The sequence below is a fragment of the Lepisosteus platostomus genome, chromosome 21 (genome assembly GCF_059453375.1).
Source record: "Lepisosteus platostomus isolate fLepPlt1 chromosome 21, fLepPlt1.hap1, whole genome shotgun sequence".
Classification (NCBI taxonomy): Eukaryota; Metazoa; Chordata; class Actinopteri; order Semionotiformes; family Lepisosteidae; genus Lepisosteus; species Lepisosteus platostomus.
In genome coordinates, this window is record NC_142631.1 from 1605615 (window position 1) to 1632672 (window position 27058).

The following is a 27058-nucleotide window of genomic DNA, read 5'->3' on the forward strand; positions in this document are numbered from 1 at the left end:
TAACGTGTTCCAGACTCCCACAACCCTCTGTGTAAAGATGCCTGGACAAAACGTTTAGTGCAGTGTGTGTACTACTGATACAATACTCCTGTACCAAAAAGAATCAGTAAGACACACCTGGCTGGGTAAATCCCAGAAAACGTTCATCAGAAAGACCCACTGCAGATCTAGATGGGGACAGAGAGCATCCCAGTAGTGGGCTAAGCAAGCATCTCTCTGTGCTCTAATAACTGCTTCCCGAGACCGCCAGAGCAGTGCCAAGAATTCCTACAGAGCACCCAAAACACCTTCGTCAAGGAACTGTCAGGAATCCCCAAGTTCTCCAAATTCTCCAGCCCATTCTTTGAATTACTGCAGTGCACAAAAATATGGCTTATTGCCACACGAACCGACCCTCCCTCGGGGACCAACGCCACCCGGATGAAACGCTCTCTCGCTTTCACGTCAAGGCGACGTCCGGCCGAGCTCAGGGCGGCAGCCCTCGTCCCGGCTGGTGAGAGCGAAGGAAGCGGACAAGTTAGAAAGAAGCAGCAGCTCTGCCGTGCTGGCTTCCATTATTTCCAGGGCCTACAAAAAAGATTCCTTCCGCCGCCACGCACTGGACGAAAAACCTCAGACCACGGGACCAAGAGGGGCTCGCGTTATAATGAGCGCGGCTGTACTATTCAGAGACCATCCAGGGAGTCGATTATTTTATTTTAATTGTCATCTGAAAGCACTGGATCTGCAGTCCATTATCCACGGCAGGGGAAATGTTTTAATGGGCAGATCGACAGCGGCTGAAATGAATTCTACGCAACGAGAATCCCAGGGGGAAACGGCCATTAGGACTGTGAAGGTTGTTTTTTTTTCCCCATAAGCATCTAATAATCCCTCAAAGACATAATTTGTTCTGACTGGGTTTACTAAAGATAGGTTTTTTCCCTACCATGAGCCTACCAGACACCGACAGGGCCTTTTGCCTGAACCGCAGCGACGCCCAATTGGTCAATCTGGTCCCACGGCCCTTCAGCGCCCCTGCTGTCCGCAGCCAGGACCCTCCAGTTTGCGAGGGAGCCCTGGACAGTCCCTCCTGTGTCCCAGCTCACGTCGGTACACTTCGGAGCGGTGTCTTTTCTTACAAAGACAAAACACGCTAGAGCGTGCTCTTTTATGCACGCGTAGGGTGAATAAGAAAAAAAAAAATCCACTAACCAAAATGTTGAGGCCCAGAATCTCTGCTGCAGTGCGGGGAAAGGCTCCAGCGTTCACTGCAGGACCTGCAGCTGGACCACAACAGACCGGGACAGCAGGGCCAGGTCTGCAGCCAGCCAGCCAGCAACGCAGGTGAGACAGGAGCACCAGGGAGATTTACGGTCCCGCAGCCCTACCTCGGAGTACACAGAAACAGCCCAGCCTTGATTCGTCATGGAAACCTCGTTTCCTCAGGGGCACATTGGAGCTCTTTTAATGGAATTAAACTGAACCTGACCTCTTTCAAAGACCCCCTGCCCCTCCCCTCGCTGTTACGCGAGGATATACAGGCAGAAACACATGGCTCTTCAAAGACAGGAACGGGTGAATAAAGGTCACCGCACATGTGCCATGCTGTAGCCACAGTCAGCAGGTGAACGTGAAAAAGGAAAAACGACAAGCCGGGCACCAGGCGTCTAGAGTTTCGGTGAGGAAGAGGAACAGGACTCCACCGTGAGGGGAACACTGGGCTGCACGCGACCGCGCCCTGCTGCAGCTCTGGGTCGGCCATGTTCCAGAGCTGCACCTCGGGACTCCCCGCTACCAGAACACCCCGCAAGCGCTCTGCAAGCAACATCACCTACCTGCACAAGCTCAACACAGAAGGGCGCGGCGTGATGAAACAAGCTGTCAGCTGCTGTCTACACAGACTTAAACAAGATTAATCTCTGCACACAATCCCTGTACCTGTCTACACAAACAATAGTCCTCTATTGTCTTCCTTCAGGCATCCTTATGCTTATTATCTTTTTTCATTTCCCCTCACATTGTCATTAATTCTTTCTTTTGACCTCAGCGTTTATGGTGCTGAACCGCTCATCCACCTCCCCTTCCAGATGCATGAAGAAATCTGATCGCGGGACAGTGAACAACTTCTCTGAGCCCTGTCTGGTGCACATCTCATGGGTCCGCTGCTAATCTGTGCCTGCTAGTACTCGTCTGTCCCCTCCCAACACACACCCCACAGCCACACGACCCCTGACCTCTGAACCCTGCCCACAGGAATCAATAACCACTGACAGGTACATGCCATCTCTGACATTCCTTTCCAGCATATCACCTTTACCTGTCTCGTCAATACGCCACTATACTGGAGACTCTTCATACACAAGGATGGACAAAAGACAGAGAAAAAGAGCAAAAACCATCTTCTAACTGAAACGTTAGAGACCTACATCAGTTCATTATGGAAATCATTTATACTTTTTGAAGTTAGCTGCTTGGCTGGCAATGTATGTTAGCTGTGTAATAACATTAATAATGACAAAATTAAAATAAAAAGTTAAACTGCACTAATGGAACAGCAATGAGGGCTGAAGTCCAAGCCCAGAGGCAAGGGAGATAGCTCTGCTGCTCTGGTCAGTTCCACCGGCTGCAGTGTGTAAGGTCTCCCCATGTCCACTCCGAGAGGTCAGATCCTGACTGTCCACCCTCCCCGATCACAGGGGAGGAACCTGCACAGTGCACAGTCAGACACAGCTCTCCGCCACAGACGCAGGCAGGCAAGGGCTCTTCTGAAATCAGCCCATGCAGAAGGGGAAATGGATACAGAGCCAAAAATGTTTTATTCTAAAGGCTGGTTTGCATACAGAATTGTGTTTATCCAGTGCAAGCAGAAACTCGTCCTGGGATGGTAATCGCAGGCAAGGCGGGCGGGGAGGCTGGCGTGACAGAGGATACTTCAGGGATAAACCTTCGTTTTCCTGCAGCACGGAATGCCAGACCCTGGACACCGAGTTCAGAGAGACAAGCAGGACAAATCCCCAGCAAATTTTTCAGGCAAATGAAGCTCCACTTAACATATGAGGAATACGTGCTCGCCGCTGTAATTCTTCCATCTCCTCGGACACGCCGTCTTGTGCTCATGGGATCTCAGCGTCCACATGACGTCTGACAAGAGTTCTGCACTCTGCTGCGGTTTATTTCATGTTCCCGTTGTTGAGGTAAAGGGACTCTGCTGCCTGGGCCGGGGCGAAGGTGTTGGCCTCAAAGGACACGCACATGTCTGTAACCGTCGAGACAGTGCAGTCAGATCTGGGGGGAGGGGGAGGGGGGAATGAAAAAAAAAATGGGAGAGAAAAGTCTCCAAAAGAAGACAACAGCTGCAAGCTGCACCTTATCACCCTAAAGTGCCTTGCTGTCTCTGAACCCCCGGGAAGAATTCAGTGTTCAGTTCAGTGAAATAGCGCTCCAGGCCTTACTGGGGATTAATGGTCATAAATAACCCTCCTCCAGAGTGATGGCCGAGGACCTGGGAAGATACAGGCCTGACAGAGATAACAGATTACTCCACCCCTGGGAAAGAAAACATGTGCTTGTGTGCAGCCTTACTTCACAAAATAAGAGTATACCACTAAAGCATAATGAAGACTGGGTCCCATACCCCGAAAGTATTAACCAGGGATCTTGCATCTGAAATACAGTGCAGTAAATTTGCCACCAAGGGAAACCTCCACATACACATAGAAGTTTACTTCTTTAGGGCAAATCTCGTTTCCAAAATAAAGCTTTTCAAACTAGCTTTAAAACTCCTCACTAACTCTTAATATCTTCTGCTATTGCTTACGGATTTGAAAATAAACCAAGTGCAGCTTGCGAAACATTAAATGTTTTCAGTTCTTCATGAGATTTTAACTTTGCTCACCCTCCCCCAACAGCTACACAAGCAGAAATACCCCCCTACCCATGAACACCAAACTGTGGACATAAGTATTTTTTCTCCTGTGCTCTGGCTCCAGCTCCAGGTCACGGCGACGCAGATTAAGGGATTACTGAAAATGGAAAGACAGATGAATAAATTGCAGCAAGTGTCTGGAAGCCAGGAGGAGACCTGTGATTGCAGAACTCGTGCGGAGATCCCACAGAACACCAGCACCGAGAGAGACAACAGTCAGAGCAGCAAGGATGGGGCTCATGAGTACAGGGATGTCCAACGCACAGCAGCCCCCCAGAAGTCACAGACTTCACCGTCCCTCTAGACAGGTGGTTAAAGTCTTCACTCAGAAAGATAAGGAAACTTTAATGACCAAGAAGTCACTCAAAGAATGAGTGGCACTGCAGGGGCTGGACAAAAGAGCTCTTTCACACAGATGCTCAGGGGCCCCTCAGACGCAAAATGTTGAGAACTCTTGCGAGTATCTATCTGACAGGTCCGTTTCCACACAACCTATCTCCACAGTCACTGGTTACTAACTGGTGTGTCTCGCTGAAGTGTCAGGGCTCTGGCTGACTCAGCCAATCCAGCTGGCAAGACCGTCCCAGTTCTCCTTGCCCACACCCACCACCTGCAGGGGTCAGGTACCAGCACAGTGCCTCCTCACATTTACCCGAGCCAGATCGCTGTCGCTCACCCTGACCCTGGGTTTCAGACACACTCACATCCTCAATCAATCACCTTATTTGGTATTGCACCCTTCACAACAATCAGCCACGGACCTCCTCAAAGAACTGTACAGCATGTGGGTGGAGAAGGAAGGCGAGGACATGTGTCCGTACTCTGAAAGCAGTTCTGCCAACTAAGGCTTCCATAGCCTTTCCTGCCACTGAACAAGAGCAAATCACTTCCGTGTCCAGAAGCCTTCGTGAACAAACACAGCCATTTTCGTTACCTGGCTCTACAAGTGGTATCTTTTTTTGAGAGATCAAAGAGATCTGGCTTCTCCTGTGCTTAAACTTGAAAGACCCCAGGTGAACATCTGCCTGCTTGCTGGGCACCGTTCCACAGCCAAGGAGCTCCCTGCCATTGATGTGCCGTACGAGTAGGCTGCTGACTTTTTTTCAAACAACGCCTCAGTATGAAATCACCGGGCACGGCCAAAGATCACAGGAGTTATTAATGGAGGTTTCAAAGAAAAGAAAAATGTACAGCCAGGTGGGAGACATAATCCGCCTGACAAGAGACAAGCATCTTGAGCCCATGTGTTGAAAGAGGAGACTCCCGGACAACCGACACACAGCTCATTCATCAGAGCGCAGTTCCCTGCATTCACAGGTACAGTACCCCGGGTTTTCTATCAACGGTCCCTAACATTGGTTTTCCCCACGTTAAAAGTGTAAAATGCTGTAGAACACGGCGATGCTACGTGTTCGTTGTGCCCCAGCAGGTGCATGGTATGGGAAGATTGGCAAGAGAGACCATGGACAAAACAAACAATGGACAGGAAGGAAGATGGCGCTCCAAGTTAATTAGAAACTGCTCTGATATGCAGTGGGTGTACAGCATGTTTAAGGACACAGTAAGCCCCCAGAATGCACAGGGGTAGAGATGCAGGATTTTGCAGCTCTGGAGAAAACAGAAGCTCGGGGTGGAGAGGGGCCCACGGGGTGACCAGGTTGATGACATACCACTGGGATCGTGACACAAGAACCGGAGTCTACCCTTCTCCTAGACATCATGTTTCCCTCCTTAAGCGGCCAGAGGTAAAAAGAGGAAAGTCCAGTGGGTTCTGCGGGCTCACCACAGCGCAAAGCCAGCTGCGCAGCTCTCACTTCCTGAAGCACGCAGGCTCTAGCAGGAGGACTGAGGGCCTTTGAGTATAGTGACACCGCTGAAGCCCGGTGCTTAAAGATCACAAATGTTTCTGTTTTCTGAACCTCTCTGACCCCTTAACTACTTAATATGAGCAATTACTGACTGAATGGGTCATAATTAGTGACTTAATTGGTCATAACTACCATCCTTCTCGGGGTTTCAGCAGGTGGCGAATTAAAAAGGTCCATAAAACCTGAAGGATCCCAGGGGCGGATTTTGGTGACCCAGCCTCAGTTTTCCACCGAAAGGCTGGAAGGTGGTAACAAGCAGGCCCCTCACACATTAGAGAGCCAGCAGGACAGGAGGAACAGGGGGACGCTGAACAGACAAGCTCTTTGGGTCCCGCTTTGGCAAGTTGGCAAAATCCCCTCAACACAAAAACAGTTGTTCCTCCCCCCTCAGCCCGCATGGTTTCTTGAGCTCTCCAGGTCGAGCCTGAACACTCGCAGCTCTCCGGCTCGGAGGTGAGACTCTTTCACACGTCTTCTCTGTTGCTGGTTTTGGCATCATGTGTTTCCCAGGCCAGCGAGCCTCAGGTCTGCACTGAAGGATTGCCAGTGTGCCCACTAGGCAATACATCTCCTCCTGTTCCAGCCCGTGCCACCCCTGGCAGGAGAAAACCATTTAAGACACGAAACCTTGTAAATGTGTTACTTATTTAATTTGCTGGCATCCTTTAACGGGCCCAGTATAGTCCACACCTGGAAACATGAAAGGAACCTTTAAGTAAAACGAATTTACAAAGAACCCTGCTATCTGTGCAGCAATAACTGAATGGTGAGTTATTTAGCACAACGATGTGCAGAAACACACGCATCCACAGCCCCCCTGACTGGCTCCTGCCCCCCCCCCAGCGCCAGCGCGTGCTCAACCGAGATGAGGAGCAGTTGGCGTCCACGTTGCTTATGGCGTCCCCCCTTTCCAGCCGTGAGCCCCAGAACATCTCCAGGCAGGCATCGGGAAGAAGTGCCTGGGCGCTGGATCTACTGTACAGCAGGACAAGGAGCAGGACCGGAAGAGAAACGTCTAGGGATGAGATGACCGCAACAGGAAGCTAATGAGACAAGGAAAGATGATCTGGTTCTGCCATACAGTCCGAGGGAGAACAGTCCTCTACGTTACTCTTCTTCCAGTGCACTGAGAATGGCAAGCAGGAAACTGCAGTTGAGCACACTTCCTGTCTACTGTAATAGCATTCAGCATGGCACTGTACAACACTCTGGCAGGAACGGCTTTCCTTGCGATTGTTTAGATGTTGCATCTCCACCAACGAGATGCCGGCACCAGCAAGGAAGGGCCACAACCAGAGCGACTGCTGACCAGACGCATCTCATCGAGGCCACTGGGCCGACAATTCACAGGGCCCACGCGGACTCAGCCGGGACAGAAAATAAGAAATGGGGAGTTTCTGATCCACCTTCCATGTAAACTGGAAAAACCAAAGGCAATCCAGCAGGCCGGGGGCCTGACCAGACAAAGTGGGAAGGTTTACTGCGCATCTGAAATTACAGAACAAGCTTTCTCTGCTGGTAAACCTCAGTTCTGGGCTGCTAGTAAACTACAGAAAGACGGTTGTGCCCACTTCCCTGAGGAGAGTCGGCTGAAGCTTTCTGGATTTCCATGAGATGCTACACGGGCTCTCCAGCCACAATGCTCTCCTCAGTCTTAGGGAATCTTTTCTGTTTTCATTGAGCCCATTCAGTTCCCCAGCACAGTAAACATGCAGAACCAGTCACCCCAGGCATTCGTTTTCCATTTAATGCCCAATTAGTTTTACCGGTTCACATTTCACTTACTGGAAAGTGAAAGCAAGGTCTCCTGGGATGAATCGTGTTGGGCTAGGAAAATAAAATAAAAAGGAAACTCTTCAAAATTGCCTCGACTGCTTCTCTTCCCCTTAATCCTTCAATTATATTTAATCAAAACTTAATTTACCACACTGTACAGTACACAGTCTGCAAGCAAGTTTAATAAAACTGAGAACAAAGGTTGGTAGTGAGTCAGATCCTGTAATAAACTCTCAATTGCAATTTCATGGTCCACTTCAACATTTTAATCTTCCAGTGGATATCCACCTCTTCAAATAACATAGCAAAGCCTTATTTACCCTTTTCAAAAGGAAAGCAGCTCTGTCACAGAGCAGTAGAAATACGACTTCATTACACGTCAACGAAAATGCAAAAACATTTTCACATAGACCAAAACAGCCATGTCTGTCTTAAAATGCATTTTTCCCCCCATTTAAAAAAAGACAACGCGTGGCATCGACTTTCAAACCAGCACTGCAATAGACGTTGCATTACTGTAGAATCACGAACGGCATCCAACCCTTTTGAACTGTGACGGAGGGCAGAGCCCCAAGACGGTGAGATGGTGGAGGCAAGGTGCTGCTTTTCTACAGAGGTTCATTTTAAAACACCCAGAGGGTCACTCTTTGCAAATCAATCCAGTCGTATGGGGGAAGAGGAAACTCTCCTCGGGGGGTTCACTGCGAAGCCACAGATGCACCGGAGAGAGATTGACCAGTGCAGCAGGACCCCGATACTCCACCCGCCAGGGAGGGCTCAGTCTCGCAGGCTCGCAGGCATAAACCCACGGAGACGGGCAGATTATCTAGATGGCCAGAGGTGACGGACGCCAACAGTGAGGTTTCAGTGTCGGCGTCCGGGTGCTGGAGGCCATTTTATAAACGGCGGGAGGGGGTTGGGGCGAGCACGTCACGGGCTGCAGTTACCACAGGCTGCGGTGCGTTAGCGTGCCATGTCTGGAACGAATCACCCAGCTGTGCCGAGGGAAGGCAGAGGGAGACTTGCTGGGTTCTTTCGTGAAAGGACCGGAGCAGATTCTGGCACCGATTGGCTACCGCCAACCAGATGTACAAGGTGGATCAAAGAGCCGCCTCTGGTTTATAGCGCTTCTCATGCCATTTTTCCATTACTAACAATGGAAAGGTACTCGCTTTTTTTTTTTTCCTTTTGGTCATATACTGTACTTCCAGGTTTGCCCAGAGCGCTTGCACAGATGATCACGAACACACCTATCCTTATAATCACTCCCCGTTTTCTTCCCCTGCACTAGTCCAGATTTCCAGTGCCGGGCTGTGACTTGGCTCTCTGTACTGCAGTCCTGGAGTTTTGAGGGGGATTAGTGCATTAGAGAAAAGCCTGTGAAAAGGACCTCTGTCAGGAACAGGGAAGACCGAATTAACCCGAGAGTATCAGCGTAAATCTCCCATCCCAGCAGGGTTTAAAGTGACTGGTTATCCAGAAATGTTAAGCCTTTAACAACCTGAAATGATCCCACAGCAGTATTGGGTGGCTGGGTCTCGGGGCATCCAGCTCAGAGCACGACAGCGATTAGCCCCGTCTCTTTAACCGGCGCTCAAAATCCTTCAGACAAGCCCCTCACTGCCTGACAAGCTCACACGGTCTTCAGGGGACGGAGGAAAGTCAGACCGTTAGAGCAAATTTGAGAGTTGCACAGCTTCCCGTCTTAATCGATCACTCCACCACTTAATGAAGTCCCTGGACTCGCTGCATCTTGAGAGACTGCTCCGTCTCTGCTTTCCGCTTGGCAGACTGCTAAAATGGAGTGCATGTTACGCTATCTGTTAAAGAGTTTCAAAAACAGGATTTTTCCAATTGAAATTCATGGTGCAATTACATATTGGGCTCCATATGACATTTTGGGTTTTGCCAGTTGTGCTTCCACTTCCAAACAAGCCAGACAGCTTAATCAAAATCTGGTGTTTTACTCTGCTGGTCTGTATTAGCAGACAACTGGTGCCTGACTGAGTTTTTCCTTTTTAAGATTTTGTTCTGCTGTGTTCAATTCCACTTTTAATGGGCTGAAACACACACACATCTACTTGCAAACAATCTGCAACCCAACCCGTTTAGCTGGAACCCATAGAAATAGCCATCACCATCTTAGCTTCAAACCTGAAACCAAGCCGCCAGCAAAGCTAGTACTGTATACCAAAACGTTTGTCCCCATTTAACAAAAAAACATTGCATTTTCCAGTTTTAATAACGCAATGCAAAGGAAAAAAACAAATACAAAACCAAAAGTCTGTTTCCACAGCAAACTGTGCCTTCTGCTCACAGGGGAGTAGTTACAGCCCCCAGACTATCCATGACAGTAAATGAATTAAACCTTCAGTCCTCAGCTGCTAGGCGTCAAGCAAAACATGCCACAGCCAGACTACAAAACTCCCACTACAGCCTGAAGTGACGGAGCTTAAAAGCCACTCTGGCACAAATGTTTCTCCATTAGCTGATCTGTCTCCTCTCACTCACTGACTCCGGACTGCAGGAATCAATTTATTGTTTTCTAAAATAAGCTCAGCAGAGTCTGCATTACCTCTCCAAGATGGAAAATAAAACTTCCTGCATGTTTTAAAGAGCTGCGCTAGCCAATGCGTGTGCTGAGCCAGGCAATACTATAGACAATAATGCCTCTAGACTAGAATAACTATCAAATTTTTTAAAAAATCAGATCAAGCCGAAGCAAACCGAACGTAGGAATGCCATTGTGTTTATCTCGCTAGCCTACAGCCGGACAGAAAAATCAGGCTCTTCGTTACACTCCGCAAACTAAATACAGTTTAACCTGAAGGTGAGTTTCAGAACCCCGACTGCAAGAAGACAGAAAACAAGCCTGGAGAAAGTAGAGCTTTACAGACCGATGTGGGGTCTGGTGAAACGTTAAGGCCATGACAAGGAGATCAGCCTCCACTTGCTGCGTGAGTAAATTAAGATGTCTGCAGATTTTTAGGAAGAGTCCCCAAGCGAGACTGCTTTTTTCAAACACCAGATCCCCCCCGACCAATTCAACAAACAGACTCTCGGGCTCAGCCACATTCCTCCCTGGCCAGGCTGCTGAATACCGTGACCCCGGGCCAGCAAGGTCATGGTCAATGGCTGCCATGGGATTAGATTCCTAAGCCTCAGTACGGCAGGCCTCTGGCTCCTCCCAGCTGAGGGAAGCTGGGTCTGCCGGGATGAAAACGTAACTGGCGGCGCAGGAGAAGAATCCTCTGACCTCTCACCTCTCCCATCCCAGGGTGAAGAGGTCAGAGCTAATTGAGCTTTTCCAATGGAATCCCCACCTGTCTGGGTCAGGGCAGCGCGGCCCGGATGCCGGGAACATCAGGAGCATCTGGGCAAGGATCAATCTCTAGTGAACCATGGGACCTCTACAGGAAGGCATACAGCCAGCAGAAAGTCTTCCATGAAACTACATATATTAGAACTAATATATCTGTACAAAGCAGATAAAATAGCAAATCAAAGTATATGGAATATATGGATTTATAGAAGCGAGTGCTTTTATATGGCTGTTCATCAGGAAAGACGGCCTTCTCCACTCTTTTGTCATTCCTGGTTTTTCCTTCATCCGGAAGTTTAGAAGCACAAAAAAAAACTACAGTCGCGCACTGCGTGATCCCCGGCACACACTCCTCCTACCCCCTCTTGTTCATTGTCTCCGTATCGCAGCAACGTGCAGCAGAATCCCGATGCAGGGGAGCTCTGCCTCAGATGGGATTAACATTACCTGCTCTAAGAAATGTGCAAAAACATTACACCCTGCAAGAAAACAGCCGCCTCCTGATCATGCACTGTAAAAAGCCGAGTCTATCGACTAAAGGAACTCTGGGGAATCTAGAACTGTGCATTAAAGGAGCACAGGAGACGCGTGAAATGAGCCCAGGCTCTAAACATCAGGGCTGTGTATTTTTACTCACTCATAGAACAAGAAAGCCGGTAGTTCAGCGAAGTTGTAATGGCTTGGGGGAATTGGAGACCCTCCAAAAAGTCAAATCAGAAATAATTTCCAGTTTCTTTACCAGACCCTGAGCAGATTCAGCTGAGGACAGAATATGTACAGAAAAGATGTAGGCTGCTCACATATGCAGAGACGAACATTTTTTTAATCCGCACGAAAGGCATTCTCACTCACAGCACCTCTTTTAAATTGCATTTATTTCCGTCACTGGCTTGGGTCTCGAGTTTCAAGATTTCGGTTCTTGTTCTGCAAATGAAAACACACAAGTGAGCCCCTGCAGGAGACCAGGAATGCCTGCTCCGGCATCTTTCACTTAACTTTGAAATACGTTGAGAACACCGTACGACAGTGGGACCATTATCAATTTTAAAAATAGCAGTTTGGGCCGGGAGAGCAACAGCACAAGCGATGGACAGTAAATGAAAGGATCTGCAGTTCAGGAGCCAAAGACAGGGCGATCCTTCTTGCTGAATGCCCTTCTGTGTCTGGGGAACAGCCCACACAGAGGCCCTCCCGACTGGCTGAGGCCTGTTACTGTCATCACACTATCGTCACGCCTGGAGACCGACGGCGACCTGCCGGCGGCTCCGGCTGCGACTGGACCGGCTCCTGGGACCTCTTCCAGCAGGAGGCTCTCGGGAGCAGGCAGCGCAACGTCATAGGGCACCTTCAACACATCTGCCCCCGTGTCCCTAACAAAACGCCCGTATTAAAAAAAAAAAAAATCGACTTAATTTGATTGCATACTTGTTTTCCAGGCAGTTTTATTCCATGCAGTTCTCCCGTGATATTTAGCGGTCTTTGCAGGATTTCACGCGCACATATTAAAAAATGTGTACAATAAAAAAAAGTTGGGCATCACCGATAAATGACCTTTGATTAAACGTCTATATTTGCTCCCAGTTACACAGCTCACTAGACTGATCTGGCTAAAGCACATTTCACCTGGGATTTCAACCCCAAAACTTCCAGTTACAAGCCCAGGACCTTGGCCACACTGCTGCTCACTGCTCCTCCTGAGCACTACACAATTCGGTGCATGTGCCCGTGTGTTTAGGCTTGGACAAGATCCAGAACGCTGCTGGGGGCCTGGTGTCGCACACGTGACCTGTCCGGTTAAGACCGGGCTTCGCGGTTTCACACGGCCGTTCAAGAGGCCTGCTAAATGCTAATTTGACAAGGCTCTAAACACTGAGGCCCTGCTCTGCCACCCACGTCCCCTTCAGACCACACAGACAGCTCGTCCCTGCAAGGCCAGTCAGTTCTCATCGTCTTTTTAAAGGAAGTGCACGTCTCAAACAATTAAACTCACCACCCTGCTAAACACCGTGCTAGTATTACAGAATGTCTGCTTGACAAGGTACAGTCCCAGCTGTCCGTCACACAACCCAACAGTAAGCAGCGTTTGAAGCAGCACAGTAATTAACAAAACCTTTTGATGAGATCCCTTCTGTAACTCAACATCAACAGTCCCGAAATTCCCGATGGCAGCACTCATCAGGACTTACACTGCACAGCTGCAAGTCTCGTTTTACACCGAGGAAGGGAACAATCAGAAGAAAAAGGAGGTTTAAATTAAATGTTAATCTCATTAACCTTTAAAACAATCTAACCTAGTCGACTCTGTGGGAACGCACTTACTTCCCAAAGAAGAACTAGAATGTGCACTGCAGCAGGTCCTGGTCGTGCTGCTGTCCCACTTCATATACAACAAGAGATCGGCTGCGCTATACCCATAGTTTGCTGCGCTTAATTTTAAGAGCAAGTGTTTTCTTTCTGAAACGGGTGTGGAATGGAGTCAGCGTGCTCCTTTGGCTACATCTCAGGCGCGTCCTGCCATCAAAGGCCATCCACAGGGGGAGGGGCAGGGACCCGCGGCCCCAGGGCCAAGGCGGTGCAGATCAGCACGAAGGTCGACTGCTCGGGCTGTAGCTATATCACTTAGCGAATCGGCTGTCTGGATGTACCGCAATGATCGTGCAGCAATCCCAGGACAAGAAGGTATCTTCTCTCCTGCGGCAGAGTGCCCTGTGTTCCCTTGAAGAAAGGTGACGGAGAAGAGGGGGACAGCACAGTGGTCAGGACTCTGAACTCACGCCTAGAAGGCTGCAGGTTCAAAACCCCAAATGCCCTCTATGGACATGGTATTCTTAAGGAAGGAACTTCAACTGCCCAGCTGTCATGGGAGAGTGTTCTGCCCAGGGGGGGTGTCGTCAACTCTGTCAAGTCAAGTCTGTCTCAATGAGCTCTGGCCCCTCAAATACAGGCTCAGCCTTTTTGTTGGACACGTACAGGATGAGGGAGAGGGACTTTTTTTTTCCCTTCTTTAATGGAGCGCACTCATGGCATACTTCCATGCTGATTGCTTCTGAGGGCAGGGAACATTTAATCTCTCGGTCATGTAAAAATACAAATTAAAAGGCCCTGGAAATGTTTTTTTTTTCCTGCTACATTTTTTTCAGGGAAAGAATTTGTTCATCATAAAATAAACAGAATGAGCTGGAAGTTCCAGCTCTCCCAAAGCGCCTCACCCTCATTATGGAGTGCGGCCTTCCATCAGGGAGCTGGGAGAGTGTGGGGACCTGATAGGGCTCAGCGCTGGGGGGGTGCAGGAGCACTGGGCCGGGGGGTACAGGGTCTCCAGGGTATCAGCCGGCTCAGCCAGTGTCAGCTGGGGCCGCCAAACGGTCCATCGGCAATGGAAGCCCCCTTTAAGGGGGACGCCACCTCCTCACCCCGTCCTTCTCGAGCCGGGCCACTGCTGTCCGCACGCTGGGCGCCCGGCTCCGGCCGGGAGGAAACGGAAACAGATGTCAGTCTAAACCAGCGGCGTGCACAAAGACGACTTTGTGGGGAGCACAACATACGAGCGCTGACATGCGACCGAGCACTCCTGGGGACCATTCTCCCCATCAAACCCCATTCCTCCGCAGCCCAAAGGCCAGGCCGCCGAGCGAGGGAGGGACAGCGAGCCAGCCATTCCTCGGGACAAAAGGCTGCTCTACCCGCCCTGCTTTCATTCAGACAATCCGTTTGCTTGGGGCGCAAAAGCCGAGCTACAGGCCCACGCAACTCTCATTGGAAAAGCTTCAAAGACTGGCCGGCGAACTGGAGGAACCATTTCCCCAAACGTGTGGCTTCACGCGTCTGGACAGATTTTTAACAGGCCGACACCACAACGCGCACTTCATTCCTCGCGGGCCCCCCTTCAGAGAACGCAGCTCCGCATCGAGCAGGCATATCCAAACAGTCTTAAATGAAGCCGTCAGAAGAGGCCCCAACGTCGACGTTAAATGAGCGGGAGATTAGCGTGCTCGGACCGCAGTGCAAGCCTGAACAATAGGAATCTCTGCCTGAAACCATGGGCAGCTCATATATCCTTGCAGAAAGGGGTCCCTCTCTTCCCGTCCGCACCTACGGATCTCTCCGGGAGGCAAACACCTGAAGGGGGGACAGGTCTTTTCAACAGGACACGCGGGGCTCGCTTCAGCGCCTGTTGTCAGAGGCTGCTCTGAGGCCTCGCCTACTGCAGGCCTTCTGAGAGGCAGCTCTGAGGCTGGTGGAATGTGTTAAACCTAGACTTCACCTGCAGGGCAATCAGGGCTGGTTCTGTGTTGCCGACAGCCGTGAATAAAAAATGGTTAGGGTCTGTTTAGGGCCACCAGAAGATGCGGTTTACCCGTAAGCCAAGAGCACCGGAGGACGACTGCCACACCTGCCTCAGAGGGGCACCGTGTCAGGTGTGAACCGCCGCCCACCCAATCAGCTCATGACGCAACCAATCAGCTCATGACGCATTTCCTTAAATGTCCCACTGCATGAATTTATTATTTAACTCTAGTCTCCATAGTTGAATGGAAACCCTTTGTCTGACACTTCAATTGCTGGCCTAACAGTCTAATCTACATTTATCTAACAACAATAACCTCATCGAGGGTCAGTGCCAAAACTCTTCTTTGGACTAAACTGTTTCCCATAACACACATTCTGGAGAGATGCTGCCTTAAGCACTGACACCCCTGCAAACTCTACTACCTGCTTTCTCCTTCCACCTAGAAACGGAACGCTCTCGAGTAAAGCGGTGTTTTCGCAGCTGACATCACTGTCATTTTCAACACCCACCACCACCGCAGGAGAGAAACCAGAGAGCTGCGGTGTCGGGGGGGGGAGGGGGGACCTGACAGCTCCACACCTGCAGGTAAAACCTTTAAATTTATGTCCCCCTCCATTCCAGGCTGCCCACGTCTCTTGTTTGTCATGTAAAGAAACACCCCAGCACTTGACGACTGTAAAGGGGGACCCGAGTGGCCGATAGCGTATAAATCCACATGAGAAACGGATCACGGCCATTTTTTTTCGGCCCGGTTACAGTGTGGGTCAGCCACTGGGCTTTCAAGTCACCGAGGGGACCAGGGGGGATGGGGTGGCGGCTCAATACCGATCCTGTGCGACACCGGTGTGGGGTGCTCTTGATGAGTGTAACACTAGCGCTGAAACAACATTATGTCATCCAGCACACACACACACACACGCGCCCCACACAGCAGCAGCGATATGGGGGAATTAATTTTACAGCTGCTCCACCGCAATCAATCCACCTGCCCCGCAGTGTGATAAATTACCATGCTTGCGGGCCTGGGCGTTTCCTCAAGGGCAGCTCAGAACGCACTGCTGTCCACGACAGGGCAGTGTTCATCTGGGCGCCGGCCACCCGATCGGGGTTCCATAACCAAGACGCGCCGGTACGTACATTCGGGGGTGGAGGACCTCAAAAGTGATGTTTCTGTGCTCCTTGGAGAGAAAGAGAGGAGGGGGACGGACAGAGAGCGTCTAATGTCGAGGACATCTGGGGTCCCTGAGACCCTCGGAGGTACCGCGAAGGACAGGAGAGGGAACCCCCGAGACAGCGTCTCTTTGAAACGGGGGCGGTCGCGCACCCCAGGAAGACGATAGCAGGGCGCGTTTATGAGCGGTGAAGGAGCTCGCTCAGAGGGAAGGCGGGGCTTGTTAGAACCGGACCAGTGCTGGACTCTGTTGCTTGTTTACCGACGGGGAGGCTGCAGCACACTGGAGCTTCTGGCAGTCGACAGCCGACGCCACGTGCAAGCTACAAGGACCGAGTACCGGCTGCACGCGCCTTGCCACCTTGCCAATGGGAAGCGGTAGAACTGCCTCAGCCGTGGAGGTGCTTAGAGGCACGGTGAGCAAATCTCCCTGTGACGGGGAACACGTTCTGTCCTTCACACACTCGAGCGAACAAATGCAAACCCAGTGTTGCCAGTCAAGGTCAGTATAAATTGTTAAATGAATACAGATTACCCCTGGATTCCTCCCTGCAGACAGAGAGCCAGGGCTTTGATCTGCGGGCGAAATGGGGAGATATCAGGTTGCACACGCCCCGTCTAGCACCATTCCCTTCTGTGCAGAGGTCAGACAGAAACCCCGTGTGATATACTCTCGAGCAGGTAACTCAAAGACCCTCCTATACGTGCATTTCAAGGACGTTATTCCGCTACTCAAATAAAACAATTACATACCGTTCAAATTTTACAGCAAAAACAAAAAATAGCGCCCAGCCGCTCAGGTTGGTTTCTGCCCTAGGCTGACGTTTTGTATTCCGCACTGACAGTCCGGATGTTTTTGTGGGACCCATGAGACCGTTTCCCAGGACCACGGCACGTGGACACAGAGCCCGAAGGCGGTGTGGTTCCATGCCACCAAATACCAACCCTTGACCTCGTCATCACCCCGCACTCAGATCACCCCAACCCACCGCCTCACCGCTGCGCATCTTGTTCTGGCCAGAAGGCGCTAATTGACCTGTAATTTGAAGGGCTGGAGCGCGATCCTAATCTTCTGCCGGCTTTGCAAACGGGGAGAGAGCTATTCACCTTCCTGCATTAACAAAAGTGCACTTTGTTTTTCCCCCCCCACTGGGCCAGTCAATTCGGTATCACCCTTGCACGCCATACAACCCTCGGTTAGCTGCTGTCTGTAGCAGCTGTTGGCAGATAACCGTCCCCCAGGAGGGTCCTGAGAACCACTGGCCGCTTCCGAACGGCACCGCGGCCAGACCAGGGAGGACCTCCTGGGGGACTGAGAGGACCACCGGGGAGCACTCTGCGGACGTCTGTTTTTTCCACACATAAGGGCAAGACTTTCTCGCCGGGCGAGCCACGTTCAGTTCAAGTCACAACGGGGGCTGGCTCTCACGGAAGAGCCGTGGGAACCGGCGCAGCGAAACGAGCTCCACGACGCGCCGACCCGCACAGGATGAAACCCGGCCCTTCTGTATCCCCGCAGGACCGCCTCTTCAAGAGCCCGAGAGTGTTTTTATACAGAGACACAGTTCTGTATACATCACAGCGCAGCAGAAACAAAGCTCGGCTCGGCGTTAAGCCACACACCGGCCAAGGGAGAAAGAATGTATTCTTAAAAACGGAGGAAATTCCTCTTTAAAATTAACCAAGCAAGCAGAGATTGACAGCGTCATAAAGCATGGTGAAAGTGTCGTAGAACCTGGGCTCCTCGGTTTAATCGCCAGTCTAGAACACACGACCCCTGAGCGACCCCACACCAGCCTTCCCACAGTGCCGTTCGGGTCCTGCAGTCCCAGGAGAGGCTTGACCGCACGAGAAAGAGTCTGGCGTACGGCTACCATGCCCGTGGATGACCTTGGCGATGTCAAAAGAGAAGTGGATAAAAAACATTTAAGTGGATACTGAAAACTCCTGCTTTTTTGCAAAACTCCTGTCAAAAGCCTCATAAATACTTTTTCTGAACAAGCGCTGATCATTTCAAGGTGTGCGTGCCCAGCACACAGACACCTGATTCTGACGCTGTGGTCTGGGACAGCAAAAACTAACACTCTCTGCGGGCACTAAGGATGGGGGGGTGTTTCTGCTGAGCCATAAGAGCGCTTAAGGGGAGGGTTAATTGAAATCATGCCATGTCAAGTAAATTCAAAGAAAAAAAAAAACCTACATGACACGGTTCAAATAAAGATGGGGAGGTATCCCGCGTTTTCGACGCGAAACCGACAGAAAGTGTCTTCGGTGCAACAGGTGGGCGAGCGCAGCGCCCAAAGATCGACCAACAGCGACGCCCAGCGGCAGGACGGCGAGCAACAGCCCAGGGTGACGTGCTGGATCGCGGAAACGCCGGTACGAATCGCAGAACCATGTGTTACAGCAGGAGCTCGGAGCTTGAAGTAAACGTGTAATGCCAATGCGAACGCGTGGTGCGAGGAGTCGTTGACACACGCCTCGGAGAATGACAACAGCAGTTTCTCCCAACGCGTCTACATTTACAGTAAACTTGACAATACATTACGTTCACTTTTGTAGAATCTAAGTGTCATGACTTTAATGGATGTGGGTTTATAACTGAATAAAAGTCGTCCACAACTCTGTGGCGAAATAAATTAAGGCAGGATGCTGAAAACAATACATTCCATTATTTATATATACACACACACACACATTTAACACCCGAGTAACACGGGCGGGCTCGACCCGACGTGAAATTATTTTCAATCACAGACACCGAGTTTCTCTCCAGGAGCAATTCTGAATGTCGAGAGTGGGAATTCGACAGATCGGAGACGCTTCTTACCGTGTTTTCAAGGACGATATAACATGCTCGGGCGCCACTAACTCGTCACTTTTACAAAAAGTATTTTTTATCCCCTTTGTGGATGAAGAAGTTCCGTCGGGAAACAGCACCGGGGGGGGTAGAAACACACGACTGTTTTCCCCAGAAACCGGTCTTGAAGCTCGGAGCTGCGCCACGGACAGTTCGAGCTCGTTGGTTCCAGAAGGTTCGTGAGCAGCACCGGTACCGGTACCGCGCACGGCACCCACGCCGCCCATCCCACCTGCACCACCCGCTGGTTTCACACACAAAACAGCAACAACAACAACAACACTTAAAAGAATCGAAAACGCTGCACGTTTGCATCAGCAAAAGAAGAAATAACTTCAAATAATAACAGGACCCTCGCTGTAACCGTGACTGGCGGGTCGCCGAGAACAGCGACAGGTATCGCCCAGATGGGCTCGTTTACAAGCTCCCGGTACCCGCCGGGTTGTCCCCCCAGGTGGCGAGAGGCGCCGTGTTTCGCGTCCGGGCTGTGTTTACCTGGAGGCGCCGCGCCGGACCCCAGCTCCGCCGAGTCGCGCCGGCCGGCCCGGCAGCACCGCAGCGCCAGCAGGGCGCACAGCAGCCGCGCCAGCCCCGCCATCGCCCCGGTCCTGCTCGCCGCTCCGGACACCGGGCACGGACTCCCCGAGCCACTGGAGGTCCCGGGCAAACGCGGCTCAGGAACTCCCGCGTCGGGGGAGACGGGTACTCCCACGGCACGGCGACATTTCCACGGCCGGTCTCGCCCGACAAAACTCGCCCCGCGTCTGAGTCGACGGGGCTCACCGGCCTCGCCAGTTCACCTCATGCCGGGGTGGCGACACTCGGGCGGAGCGGCTGTGGCTGTCGTGTGGGGATGGCTGAGGAGTGTCGGTGCCGGTTCTCTGGGCAGCGGTGCAGGGAGAAGTAATTTTTAATCTGCCCTCAGAGCCGTGAGGAGAGCGACTGGGACCCTGCCGCGACGGCGACGCACCTCCACTCACCGGCCCCTCGCGCCCAGCCCCGCTATACCACCCGCGGGGCCCCGCCCACTGCCCGGCGCCCCGGCCAATCCGCTTCGGCCGCTGGGCGGCTAGTGCCCCTCCCACCTCGGGGGTCCCGGAGCCCCAGCGTGACAGCGCCCGCACACCTGTGAACGCGCACCGCCCAGCTGCTCCCGGCGCGCCGACAGGTGCAGAATAACGGAGGCGACTAACTTCTGCCCCCCCCCCCCCCCAGATTGGACAAGACAACGCCGGTTAAATGAGAGGTTACCTGCTGAGGTAGGTGTAGAAGCTCACTGATACCGGAACAGTGGCACCGGGGCCCTGGGTCTAGTTCTGGACCCGGGTGCTGTCTGTGTGGATTTTGCATGGTCTCACCATGTTGGTGTGGGTTTTTTTCCTGAAGCTCCAGCTTCCTATAAAAGTCCAAAAGCATTCTGTACAATACAATACTGTAGGTTACTTGGCTTCTGGCAAAACTGGCCCCAGTGTGTCTGTGTGTGTCCTGCAATGGACTGGTGTCCCGTCCCGGGTGTACCCTGCCTTGCGACCTGGAATGGGAAAAACTGTTGGAAAATGGATAGATGGCAGACTAACAATTTTACCAACCATAAAAGGCCGTGAGAACAGTAATTCGAACCTTTCCAAGCAATAGCGATCAGCGACAGCCACGCTGAAATAAAGCTGAAATAAAGAATAGCAATGTGGTGTTTTTTCTAAGTTTTATTTAATTTTTAGTTCAAGGACTTCGCTTCATACAAAATGTAACTGTAGAAACAACTGCAGAATTCAAAGTCTGGCTGAAAAACAGAAATCAGGCAGCAAACTACTCAATCACAGGACCTTTTTATTTTGTAAAGTTAGTTCCAGTCGTGTTGCATGGATGGAACTTTCTAAAATCATTTCCAACACTGTTTTTTTTTTTAATATAAAGTTTTGTTGTTACCTTTTTTCCACAAACCCCCAATTTATATCAAAGATCATTAAAAATTAACAACTGATGAATACATTGTATCAAAAAGTACGAAGCTAAACAATGTTTCTTTGTTTTCACATGCACATACTTTTAATATAACATGCAAACATTACTTATTCAAAGAGTACTGCCACGACTAAACTGGAACTGGTACGCAACCGATGGGCGCAGTTCAAAGTTTTGGCAACCGACTGGTAGGGATTTGGGGGAGATATGCTTGATCTGTTTTTTAAATACAGACGCTACATTAAAGATTAAAGACCTGCCATAGAAGAAGGTGAGCATATCTGGGCATTAGCCCCACTATGGCATTAAATAAGGATGCTCTGTGGCTACAAGAAAAGAAAGAATGCACAAGAATCTGAAGTATTTGTTCATTTTGTCAACTAAAAATAATTCCATACTCTACCCCACAGAAGACAATAAATCATTAAGTCGTCCTCTGAATTTCCAAGTACCCCTTGGTTGATATTACATTTAAGGGTACGCCCCAGAAACTGTGATTTTTTAATACATTTAAAACAAACACTATTTTTCTCTTTTCAGTTGTCAAAGTGGGTATATCTGATGCATGCATTTATCAGCGATAATATCAACTTGCCAAACGTCTCTCAAAATGTCCTGTTTTTTTTCCCTTATAGTATTTTATAATAATCATTGTGCCTTTATGCTTTATTTTTTGTTAGCTTTTTTTTAAAACTTTTCTATAAAACATTTGGTCACAATCATGCTGAAGCCTGAATCTGGAAAACCCAGCAGGTAAAGCTACAGAATGGATGAAGTTTATTTGAAGTGTTCTCGTGTTGCATAGCCCTACTTGACAATGGTCAACACCCTGCTTCAGGAAATGTACAGAGCCAGAGCCCTTCTGAGAGCTTGTGGTCACAGTGTCCCCTCCCTGGGGTCCCTCCCATCGTCCGGTCATGCGGAACGCCACGGGAACTGCCCAGAAAACTCCGAAAGGAGCAGGCCGGCCTCACGAGAGGCAGCAGCAGCGGTCAAGACTTACTGGGCCGTTACGCCCGTCCCCAGGGAACACCGCCACCTCCGGGGACAAAGATCACAGCCGCGCTCTCTCTGGGAGCGCCAGCTGATCGATCGATCGATCGATCGATCGATCGGAAAAACCGCCTTCGCCAGTCGTCTGCTTCGTGAGGAACGGGGTCCTCTTGCACGATAAGAAAGCTGGGAGCAAGGCAGGCACCCCCTCGCTGCGGCAAAGGGCGGGACTCCGGACAGCCGCGATCGCCCCTGCGACTGGAGAGACGCTGGCAGCTCACAGCGAGAAGGAGTGACGGACGGAACCAGCACGGACAGTACTCCCCGACGGACAGCGTCACCGGACCTCGGCGTGGGCATCTGCGCCTGTGCGCGCCGGCATTGCGTCACAGAAAGGACAGACGGTGCAACGGTACATGGATGTGATGCACGAGGTGGGCAATAGCAGGGGAATCCCTTGGTGATGGAGAAACACCACAGATGTTTAACACAACATTCAACAGCAGGAGGAACAGTCTTGACCCTTCCTTGACCTTTGCTGAACCAGACTCTCATCAGGGATCTGTATTTCTCTGTCCCACCCGCACTTCACCCAAAGTGCATGTGTATATATATATATTTCCACCTTTCTCTCATAGCAATATAACATTTAAATAAAAGGCAATAGCTAGCAATGCTTTCTCCAAGTATCCTCACAACAAAAATAAGTATACACCATACAGTATGTGTTCATATCCTCTGACAACCGAATTAAAGACTTGAACATGCAACTGTGTCAATAATGCCCCACTCCCTCCAGGCTCCACGGTGCAGCTTTTGCGCTGGGATTTTCGCGTCTTCCCCATTTCAAGTTTTATTTAAGTTTCAGTAAAAAACCCAAATGAAAACTCCCACGCCCCGCTCTCGTTTGCTCCCCTCCGTACCCCACAAGAGAAATCGTCTTTCAAGCTTCCTCTGAGCTCCACCAGGCGCCTCCAGGTCCCGCCCTGACTAACACCCCGGACCTCCGCCAGCAATCCAGGCTGCGTGCGCTGAAGAAAGTGGTGGCATTGCCACGGTGAGATATTTAAAAGGTTAGGCACTTGGTATTGAACAACTGGAGCAGTCAGTAAGAAACAGTAGACCTGGCATGAAAGTGAGCTATGAGCCATTGACATAAAACACTTTGTTTTTTGTGTTTTGTTGTTTTTTTTATACAATTTACAAAAATGCACACAATGAAAAGATAAAAGTTCTACCACAGCTCGATATAAAACAAATAACATTTGGGCTCTTTTCTGTCCCCTCCTTCCTCGCGGTCACTCCGGCGGCGCTGCCGTGCAGGAAGGGGTGAGAGGGGAGGTGTGGCCGGCGTGCCTGGCGACGAGGGTTACAGAGAGTGAAATACTAACGGACCGAAGCGGAGAAGGACAGAGGACGCGGGAGTGCGTGACCAGTGGGGGGCGTGCTCCCCGGCAGAGTCCCGCGCCCACGCGCACGGCGGCGGAGGGGGTTTGGCATCTGTTCACCGCCGCTACGCCACCCAGCACGGAGAGCGGAAACGCGGTGCCTCTCTCGTGCTCGTTTCCACACCACCGCGGGCCTCTCGCCTTCAGTTCAACAAGACGCTGACGAATTCAACAACAGCACAGGCTGATACCCATTTACCATTTTGCCTTTTTTAAAATAAAATATTTATGCTCTTTGTATCTCAAAATCTGGAATGATTCTTTTCCACTTTTCTTCTCAAAAGGCGGTTTCTTTGTTTTTTATCTTCTCATCATCTGCCACTCTTCTCTTCCTCTTTGTTTAAAACAGATGCATACATACATACAACAACAGTGTTAACTACTGCTTTTGCAAAAGATGATAAAACTCATCAAAATTTTCCTAAAATGCATAAAAATCTGCAAGAACCTTGCAATCTTTGTCGTTGTTTAAAGCCATGCTAGCACCAATCATCCTCATCCGCCTCCTGGTAGTACTGGCGCCCCCTGGTGCCCGAGCCAGGCCCTGCGTTGACACCCAGGGCATAATGGTATCCATTGGGGACCCCCCGGGTCTGCAGCTGGGGTGGGGGCGGAAGGGACACCCCGTACGAGGCTGAAGTCCTGGGGGAGCGGTCAGCGTGGGCGGCCAGCGCGTCCTCCGGGAGGGCCCAGAACGGGCCGCTGCGATCGTCCCGGTAGCCCAGGTACGGGTCAGAGCCGATCCGGGTCACGGCCAGGTGGGCGCGGACCTGCGAGTCGCCCTCACCGCGCAGCAGGGCGTTGTGCTCCGACAGGCCGCGGCTCAGCCGGCCCGGGCAGAAGGAGGGCACGCCGGGCGTGGCGGCGCCGAAGTGGACGGGCGAGGAGTTGGCGGTCTTGTAGGCGACGCTGGGCCGGGGGGTGAGGGGGGTCTGGGGGAGCTGCCTGCGCCCTCGGCAGGGGGTGCTGTCGCCAGAGGTCAGCATCAGCGGGCTCCCCTTAGCTGAACCACTGCCCTAGATGAAAATTGGAACAGAGCGAATCAAAACAAAAACAATGATGAAGAAAGAAAAAGGGGGCGCACGTGGACAGGGGGCGCGAGAGGAGGAAGTGGAAACAGAGCAGAGTCGAGGAGGAGAGGGGCAGGAGCGGCGCAGACAGAGACAGAGACAGAAGCGCAGAGCGGCGGGACAGGAGGCACAGCAAGGCCACAGCCATGTGGGGACACGGGTTCGAGACACAGACAAACGGGAGATGGTGAAGAAGAAAATCGGAGACAAGAACAAATCTTCGTGAGTGCCTGTAACAGGCGCAAAGAGGAACAGCAGCGCTTCTGAACAGTGACACAGTGCAGTGCGAGCTGATCTGGTTTAGTTCTGCTGATGAAAACCACAGATCTCTTTTCACATCATGTACAGTAGCTGTGGTTTCCGTTCCTGGCTCTTGACAGACAGCAAATCCAGCAGGTTTTCTGGGTCCCTTTAAATCATCAACAGCTTAAGACATGTGGAGAACACTTAGCAGTTTTTTTTTTAAACTGTTAACTGGAGGAACACCGTAACAAAAAGAGCCGTGGGTGTCTGAAACCAGCTGCCCAGCTATACTGTTGAAGCCGATACCCTGAGCCTTTAAAGAGACAGATGGATGAGATCCTCACATCGATGAACTAATCAGCAGCCAAAAGAGACAGATTGGCCAAACGATCTCCTCTCGTTTGTAAACATTCTTAAGTTCATTTTGTCTTCGTTTGGTCCTGTGAAGCTTCTAGTGATTTAAAGAGGCCCAGGAAACGCGCTGGTCCGTGTTGGCATGAGCACCAGGGCGGCAGACCCTTGCCTTACAGCACAGGAATGTACAGGAATGAGGCAACACTCTGCTGTGTTCAAACAAACTCATGTTTGTCCACGTGTATCATCAGGCAGAAGATCAGCCAGTTTCTCTGATGACTTGCAGAGGTCAACAGGCTCAGGCACTAAAAGCTTAACAACCTACGTAACACTTCAAAGACAAATCAAAACTCAGCAGAACACCCCTTGCAAAACTTTTGACTCATGTTTAAAATTTTAAATGTGAAAAGGATTTCAAATATTAATATTAAAGCAGCATTTTAATAACACATTTGAACACTTGTGAAACGAGCAGAACACTTCTGTGATAATGTCTATATTCTAAAGATCAAAATGTATTGTCTCTCTCTTTTATATGTTTTCTCTTTTGCATCTCAATTTGCATGCTCAAGATGGTGGTTTCAATCAAGCACAACTCTTCAGTATAGCATGTGCAGTATATTATTTTGATACCGTAATCTCATTAACCTGAAGCCCGGAACATACCCAACGCACATACACAGACGAACGAGATATTTGCAAACACACAAATCACCACACACCATCACACACAGGCTGGGAGACTGAATCAAGTACACCCGCCCAGGGAGACAGAAATCCTGCGAATTTCCACTAGCTGTGTAGATTTACCCTGGGCCTCCCAAACCCCAGAGCTCTTACAGATCTCTACAATCACTGCTGCAGGAAAGCTCCTAGTCAGGGCTACAGGGAGAGAGGGCTGTGGAGGATTACAGGTTGCATTTCATTTTGAAGTGCTGTCTGCAGCAGTCGTTTCCATCTGTTGTAGCTCAAGCAGACGGACACTTCTCAGCACGAACAACTGGCTCTTACTAAAGAGCAAAATCTTTACTGGGAACCATGCAAGATTAACGTCGTCCTTCAGAACAACGTCAATACAGACCAGGCGATTAAGGAGCCCAGTAAACCCAGCCATGATACCTTTCACTTCTGTGGACTGACAAAACCATACTGGAATAACAGTCTAGAGTTGGGCAGCATCTTGCAATAACAATCCCCTGATTTTTATTTGTATAGAGTCCGTTAACATTTGAACGGACCTCGACGGATCCAGCAGTGGCTCAAGGTCAGGTCAAGCTTGAGGCTCTGACCGATGACGCTCAAGGGAGGGCTGTTCTCAAGGAGCTGGCAGCTGCCCCGCCCCGCCTCTCGGCCTGGGGGCCTGAGGGCGGAGGTCCCTGCCCTGTACCCCCCCTCTCGGAGGGGTACCTCACCTGCTTGTTGAGGCTGGACTCGCGGGTGTCGACGGGCGAGGTCGAGCGGCTGGCGGCGTTCGATTTGGTCTGAGAGTGGTCGCGGCTGCCGTAGCGGTCGCAGGAGTAGTACCGCTGCTTCTCCGAGGACGAGGAGTGGTGCTTCCTCTCGTGGGACCGGCCCCGGTCCTGCCTCCTGTCCCGCGACGTGGCCTCCCCCAGTGGGACGGCAGAGCCGGGATCTCCTGGCGTGCCTAAACCCCCCCAGTCCCAGAAACACAAGCGCTCAGACAGAGAACGAAAAGGGTCGGAACCCAATTTTCAAAAAGGATTAAAAACACCACAGTGGCAGTCTAAGCATGAACCTGCATAGATTAGCGACACGATTCCAGTGAAACTGCT

At 50.9% G+C, this 27058-nt stretch overlaps 2 protein-coding genes across 3 annotated transcripts in view; both read right to left on the reverse strand.

Moving 5' to 3' along the window:
- Positions 1–20180, reverse strand: part of LOC148643817 (uncharacterized) — an 85359-nt gene extending 65179 nt beyond the window's left edge. For both annotated transcript variants that reach the window (XR_015928898.1, XM_088614954.1), the window contains exon 1: positions 19691–20180. Coding sequence is in view for 1 of the 2 variants with exons in the window: in XM_088614954.1 (XP_088471080.1) it covers positions 19691–19793 (103 nt within the window). In the remaining variant the exon portion in view is untranslated. The remainder of the gene's footprint in view (positions 1–19690) is intronic.
- A 703-nt stretch (positions 20181–20883) lies between these two features.
- cacna1ba (calcium voltage-gated channel subunit alpha1 Ba) overlaps positions 20884–27058 on the reverse strand; it is a 171039-nt gene continuing 164864 nt past the window's right edge. Inside the window, exons 49-50 of the mRNA XM_088614992.1 lie at positions 26678–26910; positions 20884–24614 (exon numbers count right to left, since the gene is read on the reverse strand). Of these exons, the coding sequence (XP_088471118.1) occupies positions 24078–24614; positions 26678–26910 (770 nt within the window). The 3' untranslated portion in view covers positions 20884–24077. The remainder of the gene's footprint in view (positions 24615–26677; positions 26911–27058) is intronic.